General features: G+C 29.7%; 2 protein-coding genes, 1 long non-coding RNA gene and 1 other non-coding gene across 4 annotated transcripts; 2 read left to right on the top strand and 2 right to left on the bottom strand.

Moving 5' to 3' along the window:
• The first annotated feature begins 3,486 nt into the window (after positions 1-3,486).
• On the top strand, positions 3,487-3,681 carry LOC132928105 (U2 spliceosomal RNA). The gene has a single exon (XR_009661979.1). It is a non-coding gene; the product is annotated as a U2 spliceosomal RNA (small nuclear RNA).
• Positions 3,682-4,737: 1,056 nt separating this feature from the next.
• LOC132927897 (uncharacterized) lies at positions 4,738-19,627 on the top strand. The gene is made up of 2 exons (XM_060992474.1): positions 4,738-4,877; positions 17,595-19,627. The coding sequence occupies exon 2, from the start codon at positions 18,090-18,092 to the stop codon at positions 18,972-18,974; it is 885 nt and encodes a 294-aa protein (XP_060848457.1). The 5' UTR covers positions 4,738-4,877; positions 17,595-18,089; the 3' UTR covers positions 18,975-19,627.
• On the bottom strand, positions 7,535-11,159 carry LOC132927737 (uncharacterized). The gene is made up of 2 exons (XM_060992322.1): positions 8,553-11,159; positions 7,535-8,164 (listed from the first exon to the last, which is right to left on the bottom strand). Exons 1-2 carry the CDS (start codon positions 10,543-10,545, stop codon positions 8,022-8,024), a joined length of 2,136 nt encoding a protein of 711 aa, XP_060848305.1. The 5' UTR covers positions 10,546-11,159; the 3' UTR covers positions 7,535-8,021.
• Positions 12,109-13,185, bottom strand: LOC132927738 (uncharacterized). Its single transcript, XR_009661828.1, has 2 exons — positions 12,406-13,185; positions 12,109-12,239 (listed from the first exon to the last, which is right to left on the bottom strand). It is a non-coding gene; the product is annotated as an uncharacterized LOC132927738 (long non-coding RNA).
• Positions 19,628-19,872: the final 245 nt, after the last annotated feature.

Below are 19,872 nucleotides of genomic sequence, written 5' to 3'. Positions count from 1 at the left end.
AACGTATTATATGAATGTATCGTATTGTAAATTACTTAATTGCTATATTATAATAATATATCAATAGCATGGATGCATTGTGATTTGTAAACATTTTGATATGTACCTAATATAATTTATTAAATTATAATATATGTTGATAAAATGATAACTGATAAATCGAGTTAATTGAGGCTTTATGTACGAAAAATGTTCACATATTTTTTTTGATTTAATAATAAATAAATATGAATAAAAAATCGAATAACAATTGTTGTGTGGTGATGTGCAATAATACGTATAAAAATATTACAAATATAAAATTTTATAATTTTCCAAATCGAGCATATGAGAAAAAAACAAAAGAACTTTGGATTAAAGCAGTTAACAGAGTCGAGTTAGTAAATGAGAATATTAGAATAATACGTATATTATAATATACTATTTTAAATTAAAATGTATACAATTTTATACATTGATAGTCATATAAAGGTAGGTATTTATTTTAATTATTTGTTACATTGTTGTAGTATTAATGGAAAACCTTGGATACCTACAAAGAATAGTGTCATTTGTAGTGCTCATTTTGTTGGAAATAGGAAATCACTTCATCCAAGGAGCCCTTCATATATACCAACAATATTTCCAAAACTTTACAAAAAAAAATTGAATGATCCATTACAGCAAAGTGCAAGATATGAACGAGCTATTAATCGTGAAACCCTATCTATTGAAAATCAATCAAACAATACTGATGAAGTTCTAAGAGGTTTACCCCTTATTGTGGATCAAAATAATATAAATACTTCAGTTAGTATTTGTACACAAGTAGCATTTGATGTGCCTGATGATAATTTTATTTTTTCTTGTGATTTTAATGGTAATAGTGTTAACACTCAAGTATCAATACCTAAATCATTTCATAACTTTATTAAACCTACAATGGTTGAAAAATCTTGTGGGTTAGATTTTGAACAATCAACATTTTGTTTTTCTAAAATTGCATTTCATGGATATGATTCAATCAAGTCAGAAAATTCATTAAAAGACTTAACTGGCACAACTTTTCAAATATTTAACTTTTTATTGGGACTTTTACCTCAAAGTAATAGATTAATTATTAGTAAGGAAAATACTCTTTTAATTTGTTTAATGAAATTAAAACTTGGGCTAACGTATTCATCCTTAAGCTCATTTTTTTCAATTCACAGAACAACTGTTAGCAGAGTTTTTTCAGAATGCTTATTATTTTTAAGTCAGAAATGTAAACATTTAATATTTTGGCCATGTAAAAGTACAATAATAGAAACGTTAGCAGAAGTTTTTAAAAAAAATTATCCAAATTGTAGGTGTATTATTGACTGCACAGAAATTCGGACAGAACAGCCTAAAACTGTGGAACAGAGGGTTTGTATGTATTCACATTATAAAGGAGGATATACCATTAAAGTATTTGTTGCCATTACACCAAATGGAATGGTTAGCTTTTTGTCTAAATCGTATGGTGGTAGATCCAGTGACAGTTATATCACTAACGATTCTGGTTTTTTTGAATAAACTTGAACCTGGTGACCAGGTTCTTGCGGATAAGGGGTTTCCAGGGATAAAAACAGGTGTTGATGATCAAAATAGTATTCTTGTAATTCCCCCCATGCTCCATAATGGTAGATTTACCGAGGAAGAAGTTCTAAGCACTTATAATGTTGCTAGTGTAAGAATACATATTGAGAGGCTTTTTGCTAGGTTAAAAACATTTAATATACTTAATAAAATAACATCTGATCTATTGGTATACATAGATAACATTTTATTTATGTGTTGTGTCTTAGTAAATTTAAGCAATCCAATAATAAAACTATAATATAATGTTTGTAAAAACAATTTATTATTTTTTTTAATTAACAATGTATAATAGATGTAAGTATCATATGACTGTATAATACTTATTAATCATTCAAATCTCTTTTAATATGACTATTTATTTGATTTTACACAAGTTGGGTAAATAATATGAAAAATAAAATGTATCTAACTTAGGAATTAAGTTAGACAAAAAAATTGGATCTCTTTTTATAACCAACAATAAAGGTTCAATAAAATTGAAAATATAAAAGTGACAATTACATAAACCTGTACAGTACATTAAAATTTGAATTTGTGTATAATATATATGGCTAGATTTTAAAACAATTCCTTCATTTGAAATTTTTAAATAAGATAGATTTGGTATTCCAGTACTTGGATCAATTATTGGTTTTTTTTTACAGGAACTAGGACATTTAATTTCTAATACTGAGATAATTTTTCCATTTTTCAAAATCAAACCATCAGGACTAGCACAAATCCAAGGTTTGGACGAATGAATAATTAGTCCACTTTTAATTACATCAACATTGTATGAAGAAGAGAACAATGTAAATGCTTTGTTTTCAGTCTGCAATCCATATAAAACATATGCTCCTTTTCCTTTAATTTCCATTTCATTTATTAAAGATATGGCCAATTTATTTTTACTTTCCTCAGATGTAGATTTTAATGTTTTTATTTTATGAGCTTTTGAACTAGCTGAAATGCGAAATTTTCTGTATTCTAACCAAAAAATGTTTTGGGATTGGTCCAGCGTTTGATTGAAAATCTGTTTAATTGTATAAGCATTAATAATAATTCTTTAATGCTTTATAGTTTATTTAATTTGAAATATTTTTGAAATCATAAGTACCTGTCTAAATATCTGTAAATTTAAATTAAATATTAATAAAAAATTTATTCAATCAATTTCATTGAACATTTTTAAAAATACTGTGTCATAACAAAATTTATTCCAAGGATTTTTTTCTATAATTAAAATATCTAAAAATCAGTCAAGCTGAAAAATTGACTGATGCAATTTAAAATAAAAATGTAATATCAATAATTTAATAGGTAATAATATAAATAATAATATAGTTTTTAAATATTTATTTTTTGAGTTTATTTCATCAATCATCAATTAAAAAAAGGTCATCGTTGTGTTTTGAAAACTATTTTAAAAGAACAACAATTTTAAAAATCTTACATTATTAGAAAATGTCAATTTTCACAAATTATATAGATATATGCGAATTGCTTGCCTACGAGAGGGCGCTAACGATACAGATCGACAAGGATGCATTGTCGACAAAAGACAAGGTACTCCCGTATTCCGCCGCACATCGTTACTATACGTATACGTAATAATAATATTTGGTGTGTGCGTCCGTTTTTCATTGACGATAGATAGCGCGATTAAGCTGTACCATTTGGGTGATCGAATTGTCGACAATTAATCTATAAAAATATGTATTTAAAATCAATTATCGATGTCAAGTGAGGTGTAATTAAATACATTATTGACATGAACGGCTATTTTTGAAAATCCGGTTTTTCGAAAATCGGTACTTTCGCTTAACCAAAATCTTTCAGTTTTGAAACTGCAATCGTCTTAGAATTGTGTTTGTCTTTAAGATAGCTCTGTGAATTCGAAAGAGTATCGCTTCTCGGCCTATCGGCTAAGATCAAAGTGTAGTATCTGTTCTTATCAGCTTAACATCTGATACACCTTTCATTGAAAGGTTCAAATGTTAAACTAATTTTTTCAAACTTTGGTGGAGATTTTGGGGCTTGCTCCTGCTCCACCGCGGGTTGACCCGGTATTGCAGTACCACCGGGAACGGCCCACATATTATGTTGATCTAGGTTAATAATCTCAAAGATATACTATCAATTAATATATCAAAATCTAATTTTTCCAAAATTTTGGAAAACCAAAAATCAAAATTTTGGATTTTTGGATTCTCAAAAAAATTTTCGTGTTCGCTCGGTCTATCCGTTTATTGTTCTTAAATTCAAAGGATCTACAGTATGTTAGGTTAAAACTTTTACATTTAGGAATTTGTAGGCAAAAACATATATTTACTTTATATTTTATTTTATTTATTATTCACCTCGACATAAAAGTGAGAAACAATTATTTCAAAGACGTGGGATGGTTTCGATCATCATTATGTTTTGCTTAACCGTTCCGTGTTGTTGTAATTCGTACATTAATACTTAATAAATTAAATATTGGCAATTTTAAAACACTACACGATTTTTTTGAACAGATGTTTGATTATGTTAAGTAAAGTCGTACGAAAAAATGTGACGTTTTCAAAATATTTATTACGATTGTCATCGTTTTTGTTTTGTGTGTAGTACAGTATAGCACGATTAAAGATATCTTTAATCGTGATATATAGTAATAAAACGACGGGCACACACACACACGTTCATAACCCGCCGCCGCTACGACTACGTGCACTGCTGTGTCTACTCGGTTTTTAATTTTTATTATATTTGAATTTACCTCTAGCAGCTATATTACGAGTTAGATATATGCACGTATATTATTCAACGTTTAAACGGGTCATTTAGAACTTTTAAGTATATTATGTTTTAATAAACGAGTAACAAAAAAAAAATCTATCATTTAATTTCTCTCCGAGGCAAATGCTTTCCCCTACCTTGACACGATCCACTAAATACAATATAGACTACGGCCATAGTCCACAGTAGATACTAAATTTTAACTCACAAAATCACTATAACATTATTATTATTATCTCGTCGATCACTATCATCCCGTCGACGTTTGTCGTAGAGTCGCCGACTGTAGTTATTCTCGCCCATGAATTAATAAAACATGATATTGTTTCGAGAGCTTATCACTAAATGATAAAACGTTAAAAACAAACAAAACAAATAACAATAAAAACACAAACGTAAGTCTTCTCAATCACAAACAACACCAAGACGATGATTTAAGATATTATTCAATGTCGACGAGTTTATGAACAAACGGTTAACACTAGGAACTAGGAAATTGTCTGATTACAGCAGAAGTAAGTACCTAGCCACCTAGGAAGTAGGTACATTAAATTTTTTTTCTAATTGCGTATGACTCGTTCTAATGATTTTTCACTTTATCCCAAGCTTTGGAGCTATAAAATGATCACATAAATACCTACTCAAAGCTCTGAATATTCTTTTGTTTAATTTTAATGAAATAATATATTTTATCAATGCATCTATAATATTTAGTGTTTGGTGAAAATGTCAACAGTTAATAAGTGGACGGATACCCGTATAACAAATGTTATATTTTTTGACATACTCCTACTACAGCATTCAGAGGTCTATAATTAATTAGATAAATATTAAAATAATAAAATTGAAATCATAGGTACATGTTTAAATTTAAAAGAAATGCATGTAGTCAAACATGAAAGTATTTTGTATGCCCATCGAACAATGAATATAGATGTACATAAAAATAAATACGTATAATTTTTAAATCCAATGATAGGTGTATAATATATTAATATATAGTCCAAAGTAAGATTTTAATGGCTGATACTACACTATGTGAGAAAGGAGTATTGTAGATGATTTAGGATCTTAAAATCAACACATTTACACTTAAAAGCCAATGACACCTTTCTCCGCTCGCTGTGTAGCAGGTCCTATGCTAAACTCTTTAGAAAGCTGTGTGTCAGTGGTATCATCGGGTTCAGTCGTGACATCTACATCAAACATATCACGGGCACCCAGCCGGGTGTTCTATAAAATCCTTTTTTCGTTGTATTTTTGTCTTTTTTTACCTGTGTATTTTTTTTTTTTTTTGTTATTTTTATTATTTTATCGAGTACCTAAAATATATAATTTACTTTGATTTTAAATTTAAAAAATCTAAATGATAATTGTAAATTGTTATATTAGAAAATCAATCTTGAGTTATCGCTTACAAAAGAGGAATATTATTTATACAAATAATAGTTATGGCCTAACTGTTACATGTTTGTGATATTTTTCTCGACCGCCTATTGGAGCAGTATAGTTAATTCTGTGCCCAGCTGGTGCTGCCTCTTGACCTAGCTGTTACAAAACCTCTGAACTCTACCTCAAACAGCTGAACACTACCTTTTGGTCAAGCTGTAACAAAATGTTAATAAAATGTTGTAAAAATAAATATAATAAATATGTATTAAATTAATTTCTTGTAATAAATTATTAATAAAATCTCATCAGTTAAATTATTATAAAATTAAAGTATTGTGAATAATAGATATTTAGAAACACACAAAATATTTTGTATTACTATAAATAACATAATATCTGAAAAGTATACTATGTCACTATAGGCAAACTGTTAGACAGGCAGTTTGCTTTATATTTTTTTTAAATACAAGTTTTTCTCCTTTATCTTAAGTACCTATTGAATTTTTTTAGTAACTAAACTAAGTATTATTTTTCTTACTTCTGGAAAAGACTGAAATTAATTTACCATTTGGTTGATCTGCATGAAAAGACTTTTGCAATTGTTTAATTGGTAAAAACTAAAAAGTTCAATGTTACATTTATACAATACACATAGGTTTTGAATTATATCAGTGAAACTTTTTAACTTTTTTTTCTCTAAAATATTTATTAATAAAATTATTCTAGTGTACCCTTTATATTAATTAAATATGAGATTAATTGACAACTATTATTAGTTTTATAATTTTATCTTAAGTATAGCTGTCTCATAAATAGGTTTAAAGATATTACAAATAAAAATTATTATTATTTTTAAATCCTAAAATGCAATTTAACTTTTAATTAATATTTTTTCTTATTTCTACTTTGCCTTTTATCTATTATTATTATTTTTTTAATTTCTTTATTGAGAATTATGCTAATATTTTTTCTGGTTTTATTTGTTGAATAACATTAAAACATATAAAATAATAACTTATATTATTAGTATTAAATTACCCAATGTTACAAATATGGAATTAAAAATCTACTATAAGTAATGTATAAGAATATTATGTAATTCATACCTGATCTTGATATATTAGTAAGATCTTTTAAATTCAACACTTTTCCTGTTTATGGTTTGAATACATTTATCTTTACTTTTAAATTTTTTATTTTTATAATTTTTGATTCTTGATTCTGTAGATGGTTAAATAATATTTCATTTAAATCATGATTATGATCTTCAAGCAACAGTATGATTTTCAACATTTTACCTTTACTGTTTATGCTAATATATATATATATATATATATTACTTGACACATTTTATCTCATAGTTACAGCAATTAGTTAGTTGTTATTTATGTTTAGTTATTCAAGACAGACTTAAAATATTATTAAAATGTCTTTTAATATTGCAAATAAGAAAAGCCCTACAAGATTATTTTTATATTTGTGACAAAGCAACAGTTTTGCACAAATCAACATCCTATAGTAAGATATATACTTTTTATACTTGCACGCTATGTAAGTACCTATAGATTATACATTACTATAATGATGCATGTGGTATAGGTATGAAAACTGCATACCTATATACTGTATATTTTATAAAATACATTAATACCTGCATAATGTACATGTACAGCCATTTTTCAAAATCCGTTTTTTGGAAAATCGATATTTTCGCTTTTTTGTAAACGTCAAAATTTAAAACTGCAATCGTTTTAGAATTACGTTTGTCTTTAAGGCGGCTCTTAGTGACTATTATTTAAGGGGAAAAATTTAGGCAATTTCTTATTTAATCGTCGCCACTCGTGATCTTTGTGTTAGTCGTAAATGATTATTAGTGTGAGTGTGGTTCTATATATGTACCACCACTTCCGCTCCATTGATCAGGTAGTTCGGACATTCCGATTGCGTCGCGTACTTGCGAGTTGCGTGTCTTATCGTTATCGTAAAACCATTGTTGGGATTTTACAATTATAATTTATCAGATAATGAATTATGATTAATTATGACAATACACAAGTAAACAACCTGGATTTAATTTTATTACATATAGTATAGGAAATAGGTCAAATAGGAATATGTATATACTATATAGAACATATTAAACAGGTTTGTACATTTATTTAAAATCACTTACTTTTTTGTCATGGATATAAATACAGAATATATAACACATAATAATAATACTGTAGTCGTTGTTGTATGTAAAATTATTAAAAAATAGGTAATAACTAATCTCTGATAGGTAAACCACGATGAAAACGGGAGTCTAATATTTCAAGTAACAAATGGTCATGATAAAATGAAATTAATTGTTGCTGCATTCGTTGTTCAAAAAAAGCATCATCTCGTAATATCTTTTGGTACAGCATGCCTGAAAATGTAAATGAGAATGATAAATTAAATATTTAGTAAGGAATGCAATATCGTATTTTTATAAAATTGGTTTCTCGTCGAAATGTGGCGGTAATAATGTAACTAATGTAAGAATTATGTGTAAATTGTAAATCAATAATTGTAGCTTGAAATTTTTTCATAGTTATTAGCTACTTCAGAATACCCAGTACAAAATATAATCATTCTTTTTATCGGAAATACCAATTGTTTTACCAAGTGTAATAAAGAATACCTAATACCAATAATTATTGTTTATTGTACACCATCTATATCGATAACATTAAATTAATATTAAAAAAATATAAATTCCACTTCCACAATATTTTGACGAGATACCTATAAAATTATATACATAATTTACATACCTTTGGATGACCACAAGACGAAATAACAGTAAGATCTTTGTGTTACATATAGTTGTCCTTGTATTTGATAGTAGTAATTATCATTTGTTTTTAAATTTAATTTTCCATCGATGAGTGTCGCAAATTTCAATTTTCCACATTGAATAGCATCTTCGGGTGTAAGATCTTTTATAGTGTATGGACATTTAATTTCTATGATACCATCGTCGTCGATTAACCCATCAGGACTTGCAGCCAAAAAATTATATGTTTTATCAACAAATAAACCAGCGGGTTTAATTTTTAAGTTGATCTCTTTTTCAAAAGAAATTCTTGCTATAGGTTCATTTTCAATACCATAGTTTGTAGATGAGTTACCGGAAAATGCATTATATAATATAGTTTTAACAGTGTTTTTTCTTGAAGTTGTTACTCGTAATTTACAAACCTTTCCAAAATTTGAGGCTGTCAATCGTATACTTCTCTCAGCTTTCCATAGGTCACTTTCCGACTGATTTTTTGTAGATTTTTCTAATATTTTAATTTCTTCATTGGTCTTTGATAAGCGCTCTAAAAATTGTAATTTTTTAATATTAAATTCCTTTGGTTCTATATCTAATATTTGAGATTCTTCTTGAATACATCCATAGTCTCTGTCCGGGCCAATATACGTTTTTTTACTAGGCTTGATATTTCCAAACAATTGTCGTCGTTTTAATTTAGTGTTATTTTTGTTTGAACGTTGTTCTATAAAACGCTTAGTAAATACACCTGGACTTGATTTTGTCATTTTTTTGTGTAATATACTTATATGTGATGGACCTGTATTTAAGGAAGTTAGAGCAATATGACACCGTGTTTGGTAAGACCCTTTTAAAGAAAAATTAATACGCTTTCCACCCACGTATTTGGCGACTACGCTATTATAATTTTCGACACAGTTATTATTAACATTGTGAATTAAACTTGAAGAATGGTGTGCCAACAAATTTCTTGCTGCTAAAATGTCATTCCAAAGACCGGATTTTTCCAAATCGGGCACTAAATTATTTTCACCGTCTTTTGGACCCATACAAAAATACTGGGCACAATGTGTATGGTGTCCAAATACATGGTAAGGTCCATTCAAAATATCTGATTTAAGTAATTTGACTTTTTCGATAATATTTTTTTTCATTTTACTACGAAATTTTATGGCTTCCGTAACAGCATATCGAAGACGGAGTAAATTATTTTTTAAAAAAGTTCTTTGAACACCTGGAACAATATTTCCATTTGTACACTTGCGTCGACTAGCTGTTTCACGAAGTCGGTTTATATAATTTCTGAGTAAATGATTTGTACACTCTATTTTTTTTACATTCAAATCCGGTCCATATGGTTTAGTTAAATTTAAGTTCTTTATCACGCTACTATCACCATCTCCGATTAACTTGTCATATATTAAGTTATGCATTGGAATACTCTCCTTGAATCCTTCCACTATTATACTTGATTCCATCGAAGTAGAGGTACTATCCCAATTCTTATAGCATATGTGAGACCTGGTTTGTTCATTCTGTTGGGAAGCTCGATGACAAATAATACAATATTTATTTTTTACGCCAACAAATAAACATTTTTTTGTATTCCATCCAAATATGGAAGCGACACCAGATAAAGCATTATAATTGCTTTTATATGATCTCTTGGACCACGCACCATCAGCAATTACGGTTATTAACGGACGACCTTGTTCATCTACGTCTCCGTTTTCAATTGCAATTTTCGATTCTTCTTGTCCAGCTTTTTTCATCTCTTCCAAACTTACATTAAATATATTTTGACTTACTTCCTCGTGAATATTTTGATAAGTGGGAAATGACATACAATACATATCAAGTATACCGCAAAATTCTTCCAATTGGGAATACCCTTGTCCCGTGTTTAATACGGCAGAGGTAACTGCTGTATTAATGTTGAATCCTTTTCGTTCAGGATCTTCCGAGTAAATATTTTCCAACGTACCACACATATTACATTTAAAAACAAATGTGCTAAAAAACCCATTTTTTTTTTCATTTATAATTGTTAAGTTAGAAAATGTACAGTCAAACTTGTGTTGAATACTTTGAATGGCCTTGAATAAGTACGCTATATCAACAATTCTTCTGCCTTGTAATATATATCTATTTCAAAAAAATATTATTATTATACGTCACGACGAGAATATTTCGCGCGTAGAGGCGAGTTAAAATTGTGAGTGTAATATCAAAAAATTATTTTAAATTTAAAATCAATTCAAAACTTAAGTATAATTTATATAATTTACAAAATAATGTTTATATTTTTTAGATTTTGTCAAAATTCTAACTTTAAACGACTAAAAAAATATATTGTGACTATAGATTTTTAATATTTTTAATTATCAGTATAAATAGCTCAAAAAAAGTACTTAGAATTTTGAGTTCTCTAAAAGTCTAAAGCACAAACTACTAACTACATACATTTTTTATACAAAACAACCCTCAAAGTTAAAATCGAAGCAAAAAAAAAATGTGTAGTTATTGAAATAAAAACTAAAAAATATTGAACTTATATATATTCTAATAAATATTAAATACTTACTCTTCTGCGTTTTTTTCTTGTTTATCAGATACTACTAATCTGTACGTAGAATGAAATATATTATTATTTATACGTGACATATCTGCGTCGTCCTTATTACTTCTAAATAATAATAGAAATATTAAAAAAAAAAGCTATGGTAGGAAAGTGGGTATCACTCTGTTCTATTATAGAAATGGAAAGAGCAGGTCACTATAATGGATGTGTTAAATTTGAATGCAAAGGCAGATATCATTGTACATAAAAAATGATTCTGAACGGAGATGATTTATCAGTCTAGGATAATTAGTAGGATATATGATATTATTACCTATATTTAAATTGTAATATTTCGTATTTTACGTGATTTCATAAAAAATTAAATTTCATAGGCTCATAAAATGTTTTCTATATTGACGTTATAATTTTTACAGTTATTTGAATAAAGGGTTTTTTAACCTTAGGTAAAAATTACAAAAATGTTATGAATTTTAAACTTCAAAATTCCTTGCAAGTTTTCGCGATTTTGACATATTTTGTAAACATTTGAAGTTTAAATATTTATAAACCAAAATTGTGACCAACGGTTTTTGATTTTTTTTACTATGATAAGTACAACGTATAATAAATCTTGTATTAAATTTTAAAAAATTTTTGGATTGCCAAATTTTTTTTATCGCATTTCAAAAAAAAAAATCGAAAACTTCAATTGCCTATAAATACTCGTAGCTTAAAAAAGTCAAAATATTTTAAAAATTTAACCGTAAATAGTTAACGCTAAAATTTCAAGTATTTACAATGATTCGTTTTTCCGTTATTTTTTTAGGGTTTTCCTGACACTTTTGAAAGCTACTTTTTCTCTTTTGTTTTGACCTTCTAAGTACCAATTAGATTCATTTTCCTTTTAAAGAAGATCTGTAGTCAAAAATTAAAGCAGTATCATACTACTCCAAAACGTGATGGTGACAGACACACACAAAAAAACACATCATATCATTGTAAAATCAATATATTCATATTAATAAATATAAAAGAATAATTACAAATTAGTAATTACCTGCTATCAGTTTCATCATGAGTTTGGTCATCATTTTCATTTGAAACATTAGAATGATCCAAAATCTATTACAAAAAATAATGAATAATATATTATATAATGGTATACCTATCAAGTGCGAACGCAGGAAACATTTCGAGGGGAGGGGAGTAAAAAAATTTATATAAATATTATACTATTCATTTGTAGGTCAGGTAATTTATATAAACAAAATAACTCGTAGATACCTACCTGAATATCGTTGTCCTCTAAAGTTTTAGAATTTTTAGACTGTAAATTTTTCAAATTGTGTCTTAATTTTTTCCGTGGTGCAGTCAATTTTGGACGCATCTTTTTACTATATCGCCAATCACTCATTTTTATAAACTTTTTATTATTTGCAAATGCATAAAATCAACACAAACTGCACTGATGGTAATAACTTACTAATAGCATTGATTTTAAATACTAGTATTTATAATAAATGCAATTACTTTATATAATATAAAATATAAAATTAGTATTTCGAAGAAATTCGAATCGATAACAATAGATTTCATATCGCCCGGATGTGGGCGAACGGAATGATTACGTTCCATAGCATACGTACGCGCATGCACAAGTCATCGTACGAATATTCGAAAAATATTTTTGTACATACACAACAATGAATAATTCTAATAAGCTGGCGAAAAATTAACATACTTCTAGTAATCCTATTTTAATTTTGAAAAATTATTTGAACTTATTACCCTCTACTCTATGTTTTGTAGGAAATAGATTTTGGATATTTTGGATAATTTACGTAGTACGGTTCTAAATAACTAAATTAATTTTTCAAAATTAACATGCACTTTAATGTGCTAACAAAACAAAAAAATAAAAAAGTATTTCCTACAAAACATAGAGAAGAAGGTAACAAGTTCAAAACTTTTTTCAAAATTAAAATTGGACTACTAGAAGTCTATTTATTTTTCGCCAGCTTATTGGTCTAAATGTATGAAAATTGTATTCGCTTAGAGCCGCCTTAAGATACTTCAATGATGTTTGAAATGTATCGAACACATCACTGGCGTGCGTGAACAAACGGCGTAGCCCTCATTGACAACAAAGACTTTACTATGCTCTGTTATTCTCTAAAATATATTATATTATATTGTCTTAGCTTATAAAAATTTTTTTTTAATTTTAAGCTCTTCCACAGTTGTTTACCACCATTTTTCTTATTGTTCCCAAACATTGTAAACTCACCATAATATTTTATCTAAATAATTCTGTTCTTATTAGCTTAATATTAGGTATATCATTTATCGGCTTATCGTAAATATCTTGATTGATGATTATACGTTTTGACCGTTTTGTATAATGTTAGTATATTATAGGAATTTAAATATAGATATATTAAAATTAATAAAAATGAAAAATATGAACCAATATCCATAGAAATCGAAGAGGTATTTCTTGGATTTTCAGAAGTGACTGATCACACAGCTGCTGGTCTGTCATCAAAAATGTTGCAATTAATAAAAAATAATAATATGGATTTATCTCATTGTCGTGGACAAGGATATGATGGGGCCAGCGTTATGAGTGGTAAACATGGTGGTGTCCAAACACTTATCAGACAAAAGCAACCAAATGCGCTGTATGTGCATTGCGCAGCACATAATCTTAACTTGACTATTAATGACATTGTTAAATGTTCAATTGAAGTTGAATTATTTTTTTCGAATCTAGAAGATTTTTATTCATTTTTTGGAAATAGTATAAACAGATGGGACTTACTATCAACATTTACAGGAGAATCAACAATTACACTTAAAAGATAAAACCCTACGCGTTGGGCTGGTAGATACATGTCACTATTAGCTGTTAAACTTAGATATCTGGACAAAGTGAAAGCATTAACCAAAATAAATTTAACTAGCAATAAAAAATAAAATATAAAATATTAGTATTAAGTCAAATTTAAAAATACAAAATATAAACAAAAATAATGTAAATAAATTAAATCATGTTGGTTTCTGCTAACTATTAAGGCCACTGGCCAGTCAAATTTTAAAATACAAAATATAAACATTCAGCAATATTGACAATACCAGTTTTTTTTTGGTATGCTAATTAAATTTACACACTTGGGGTGATACCAAGTTAAACAATAATCACAACTGATAGAATTGTTGGCACATTTTTTTTGACAAAGTGGACACTGCCATAAAGAATGACAAACATTTTTCTGAGCAACAATTTTTTGCACTTTTGCCCAAGCAGAGGGTGAAAAAAATTGTTTTACCTAAAAAATACAATATTGTTTGAATAAACAAAAAAAAAAAAGTAACTATAAAAATAAAATAAAATAAATAAATTAAAGGATAACTACTTGAAATAAATCAACCAACTCATCAATTATATTATTTGGTATGCTATTGTATTCATTTAGATCAGTGTCATTTATTTTAAAATTTGAACTTAAAGCCTTGTTTACAACGTCAATAGAACAAAACCATGACAATATTAATTTATTGCATTCATTGTAATGCAACAATTTAAAAGGTTTTTTAGTCAAAATCTTTCTTTTTTTTTAAACCAATTACTGTTTGGAGAGCTCCCTTGGGTTTTCCCCTGGTTTTAGTTGTAGGAATTGTAATGCTAGAAATATCTATACAGAAATAAAAACAAATAAATGAAAAATTTAATAAAAGTTTAACAAAGAAAATAATACCTACCTAAATCAGTTCTTTTTTTAACAATAAGAGGTTTGAGGTTACTCTCGGCACTAGTACACTGGATCTGAAACAAAATAAAAATCTAATTCTACCCTAGACTATGTAAAAAACATAATTTACCATGTCTGTTTCTTTGATTTGGTCAAGTCTGCAATTGACGGGGTATCACTCTCGGTCTCATTAGTACACTGGATCTGAAATAATAAAATATTTAATTCTACCCTAGACTATGTAAAAAACATAATTTATCATGTCTGTTTCATTGATTTGGTCAAGTCTATAATTGACGGTATCACTCTCAGTCTCACTGGATCTGAAATAATAAAATATTTAATTCTACCCTAGACTATGTAAAAAACATAGTTTACCACTATGTACTTATGTTAGATCTACAATTGGCGGTTTCACTAGTATTTATAGTTTCTCCAATAGGTATCACAATTACTTCTTGGTGATTTTCCCATTGCTTAATTAAATTTTTTAAAACTTCAATTCTATTTATGTATGTGCTATGTCCAACTGTAGAGATAAGTTGAGAAATCGTAGCAGTATACTTTGAAGCTTCCCTGTGTTTTTCAAAGTCTGATGTTGGTTTTTTTTTACTTGATGTAATAGATGTGACACATTCTGGAATACTTTTCAATAAATTAACTTGTAGTCGAAAAGCATTTTGATTTTGAATTAGATAACTTTTAGTCCATTGAGGTAAAAACAATGCTTCATCAAATATTTCTAAATTGTTTAATTGTCTAGTTTTAATAATGTGACGACATGGAAGTCTCATTGATCTAAAAAACTTACAATCACATTCAATTATAGTCACATCAACATATGTCACTTATTTTAAGACTAGCCCTGTATTCTTTTTCAACATGGTTGAAAGCGTATTGTGTTAAAAGGTCCGAATATTTTTTAATTGGTAGCATATTAGATGGTATAATAGGTATTTTATGTATTACACTTACGGGGTACGGGGTTACCCCTTGAAATGTTTGTCTAATACTCCACTTATAACTCATAAACTTTTTTGAGTGAACTTTTGTGAAACCAACATGATTTAATTTATTTACGATGTTTTTATATTTTATTGTTTTTTTATTTTTTCTACTAATTTTTATATATTATATTTTATTTTTAAAGTATTGTTATACTATAGTATATTTGTTACTTGTTTATTTCTGAATGTACTAATTGGTACTAATTCTGTAATACTTATCGAGGCCTAGATATGATAAAATTGATATCGACGATAACTTGTCGTACTCATAGATAATAAAGAAATGGATGGGCCATGCTATTGTACTCATCACAGAACGCTCCGTGTATAAGGTATAGGGATGGCCCATCCATTTCTTTATTATCTATGGGCGTGCTATATAATTTTTTATATCAGGCAGTTCCGCATATAATTATTAAGTTAATGGAAAAAATATTCCATATTTGATTTATATACTTTTATATTTTATAAGTTGTACCTGAAGAGATTATTAAGCTACTCAATATTTTTTTCAAATGTGTTGAATTTTTCTATCTATCTTTAGATAATATTATCATAAATATAAAAAAACATTAATTTACAATACATGTTTAAAAAGTATTAAACTACTTTGAATACATAAAATATAATGAAACATTTTCATTAGAATTATAGTTATTTTCATTACAAGACTTTTTGAAACTTAGTTTTTTTTAAATATAATGTTACCTATATAATATTATATAATTGATTAGTGTTGTGTAAAACATAAAAAATAAGATAATAATTAAGGTAATATTATATACTAGGCATTTTATGAATTAATAATTCATCAAACTTAAGTACTTAAGTAGTTTTTACTTTCTAGTCAATATTTATAAACTTTCTAGGCATACATGTTGTAATGGATAAAACAGATCCATGGGTAGTTCTTCTTGTAACACCATTAAATGAAAGAGCACAAAAATTAAAAAATAGTTCTGAAATCATATTTATGGATTCAGCTTCTAGCTGCGATGTGTCCATGGCATCTGTTACTGTTCTTTTAACAGCTACAAAAGGAGGTGCAGTGCCAATTGGGGTTTTCATTCATAAGCAACAAACGGCTATAGCCTATGAAAAGGGATTTAAAACGCTAATGGATAATTTTCCCTTATGTTTCAATGGATTAACGGTAATTAATTATTTATTGTGTTTTCCAAACAAAATTATTAATTTTATAAATATTTATTCTAATATGCATTTACTTATATAATAAATAATACCAGTTAATAATTATAAACTAAAGGTTTAGTTATTATACACTTATGTCATTTTTTTATATCTTCTACTTAATCATTTATTTCACTAGGTATATAAATTATAAAATACGTTTATTTTATAAAAATTAAACAATCTTATATTTGTTGTTTTAACCTGAATATATAAATTATAATAAAATAAAATAGTTGAAACAATTATACAACTATATAATTATAAATTATAATTGAGTATATTATTCAAAAATAAATAAATTGAAAACCAAAAACATATTATATATTAATGTATAATGAATAGAATAATATATCTTCAATTGGAGTTTATCATATTTAAAAACACTTATAGCATAATAGTTAGAAGGTAGAGAATAAGGACTAACTCATTGACTAGGTAGATACGATGTACTTATACAGAGTGATTCTTTTATCATGAACCACTCATTATTTCAAAAAGTATTCATGTTTTTGAAAATATTTTAGTAACAGCCCAGCTGTTTCGTGTGTCGTGAATTCTTCAAGCAGCTGAACGCCGCCTCTTGGTCCAGCTGCTCCACCGTCAACCTGTGAATTAATCAACGACTAGCTGAACGCTGCCTCTTGGATCAGACTGGACAACGACAACAGTTACTGTTCTCCGGCTGGTGCCGCCTCTTGGCCCAGCTGTTACGTGTGTGTGTGAATTTTTCACGCAGCTGAACGCCGCCTCTTGGTCCAGCTGCATTTCCGTCAATTTGTGAATTTTACAAACGACCAGCTGAACGCCGCCTCTTGGAGCAGACTGGTCTACACACGTATGACGACCTATGCCTGATTGCGGACCGTCCCGAAGATCTCCAGCAGTCGATATTTGCTGCTAGGGACGGCTTGAGTCGGTTGGGGCTCAAGCTTAACGCCTCGAAGTGCGCGTCCCTCCATTTGTCCGGTTGCAGGCCCGTCGGTGCCAGCAATACAATATTCTCGTTAGATGGCACCGACATGCGTCCGTTGCTGGAGGGTGAGGCGGCCACGTTCCTGGGGGCCCAAGTCGGGTTCAACGTTGTCCCCCCGCTGTCCACACTGGTGGAATTAACAGAAATCGGGCTCAAGATAGTAAGGAGCAAGTTAGCACCATGGCAGAGGTTGGATGCGTTGAAGACTTTCTTCTATCCCTCCACAGTGCACCTACAGCGCATGGGCACATTCCCGAAATCGGACTGGGCTCGGGTGGACAGGATCCTCCGCCCCGAAATCAAGGCCACGCTGTACCTCCCTCAGGAGGCGTCAGGGGAGTACATATACGGATCGACGAAGAGAGGCTGTTGCGGTATCCGTATTTTGGCGGAGGACGCCGACATCGCAGCTGTCGACAGTGCGTTTAAGCTGTACACGTCCCCTGACCTGAGGGTGGCGTCAGACGCTGCTGATCACGCTGAGGAAGTTACCAGGCGGAGGATTTCGAAAGACCCGTCGGTCCTCGAGGTTGCCTCTTACCTATCCGGTGAGGACGAGGGCGTGATCCGGACGACGAGAGGGTCTGGAGTGAGTAGCGTGTGGTCGAGGGCGCGTAATGCCTCCAAACGACTTAATGTCGAATGGACACTTGGAGGTGCCCCCTCGATCACTCATGAAGGCACGGTGCTGGGTGCGAAGCACAGGAGGGCGGTGATGAGGTCCGTTCGCTTCTCGGCGCTTGGATCCTGGGACCCGGCCAATGATGCCTTCCTGAGAGTCCTGTGTAGCCGCTCTTATGGGACTTTGATGAGGAAATTGTGTCCTCATCACGTAATATATATATTGAACACCTTACTGGTGTACGGCAAGTTTAGCCTTTTTTTTTTTTTTTTAATTTTTATATTCACTGTGACTTTTTTTTTTTTTTAACTTTTTTTAACAATTTTATTGCTATGTTTTTTATATATATGATTTATTTTTATGTCTCCCCCCCAGCATTGCTGATATTCCCCTATTTTATGTATTTTTAATGTTTGAAATATTAATAAATGAACATCTGTTCTTATCAGCTTAACGTGAAAACGAATCTGGTAAAAGCGGGTATCGTATCGATAGGCGCGTAACCGGTGAGAGTTTCTCCCGGCCTATCGGTACGTGTTAGTGGTGGTGTTTAGGTGAGCTGCTCCCGGCACCCCACTAGCGTGCACACATCTCTTGATCCGCTGGCCACTTGGGACCTTGAGAACACCATTTAACCTCTCACCCCTCTACCTTCGCCACTCGACAATTGCTCCCCGCGTATATACCGGTGTGGGTTTTTGTGGTGTTAGGTGGGGTGAGTTGGTCCGACCAACTCATTTGTAAAATTGCAAGTGTTTTTGTGAATTTTTCTTTAGTGTCGGTGAATTTAAGTGATTTTTTTTATTCTTTTCCTCTTTCCTCCTCTGTGTGCGCGAAGCCATCACCCGGTATAGGCTTTACACTATCCGGGTGATAGCCACAGAAAGTGTGGATCCACAGGAGCTTGCTCCTGCCACTGAGGCCTAACGACCTCTCACAAGCTGCATCCGAGTTGGGTCCCAAATTTATAATTACTACACTAGTTGGGTCCCGAATTATTTTAGGTACTACACTAGTTGGGTCCCGGATTTTTGTAGGTACTATACTAGTTCGGTCCCGGATTTTTATAGTTGCTACACTAGTTGGGTCCTGAATTATTTTAGCTACAATACTAGTTCTTGAATATTTTTTGGTAAGTACTACACTATAGTACTATACTAACATTTTCCTTCCCATTTTAACAGACTTAGGACTGTCTATGATCTAT

The sequence above is a fragment of the Rhopalosiphum padi genome, chromosome 3, assembly GCF_020882245.1.
Source record: "Rhopalosiphum padi isolate XX-2018 chromosome 3, ASM2088224v1, whole genome shotgun sequence".
Classification (NCBI taxonomy): Eukaryota; Metazoa; Arthropoda; class Insecta; order Hemiptera; family Aphididae; genus Rhopalosiphum; species Rhopalosiphum padi.
The sequence above is the reverse complement of the archived record's forward strand: the minus strand, read 5'-3'. Positions and strand labels throughout refer to the sequence as shown.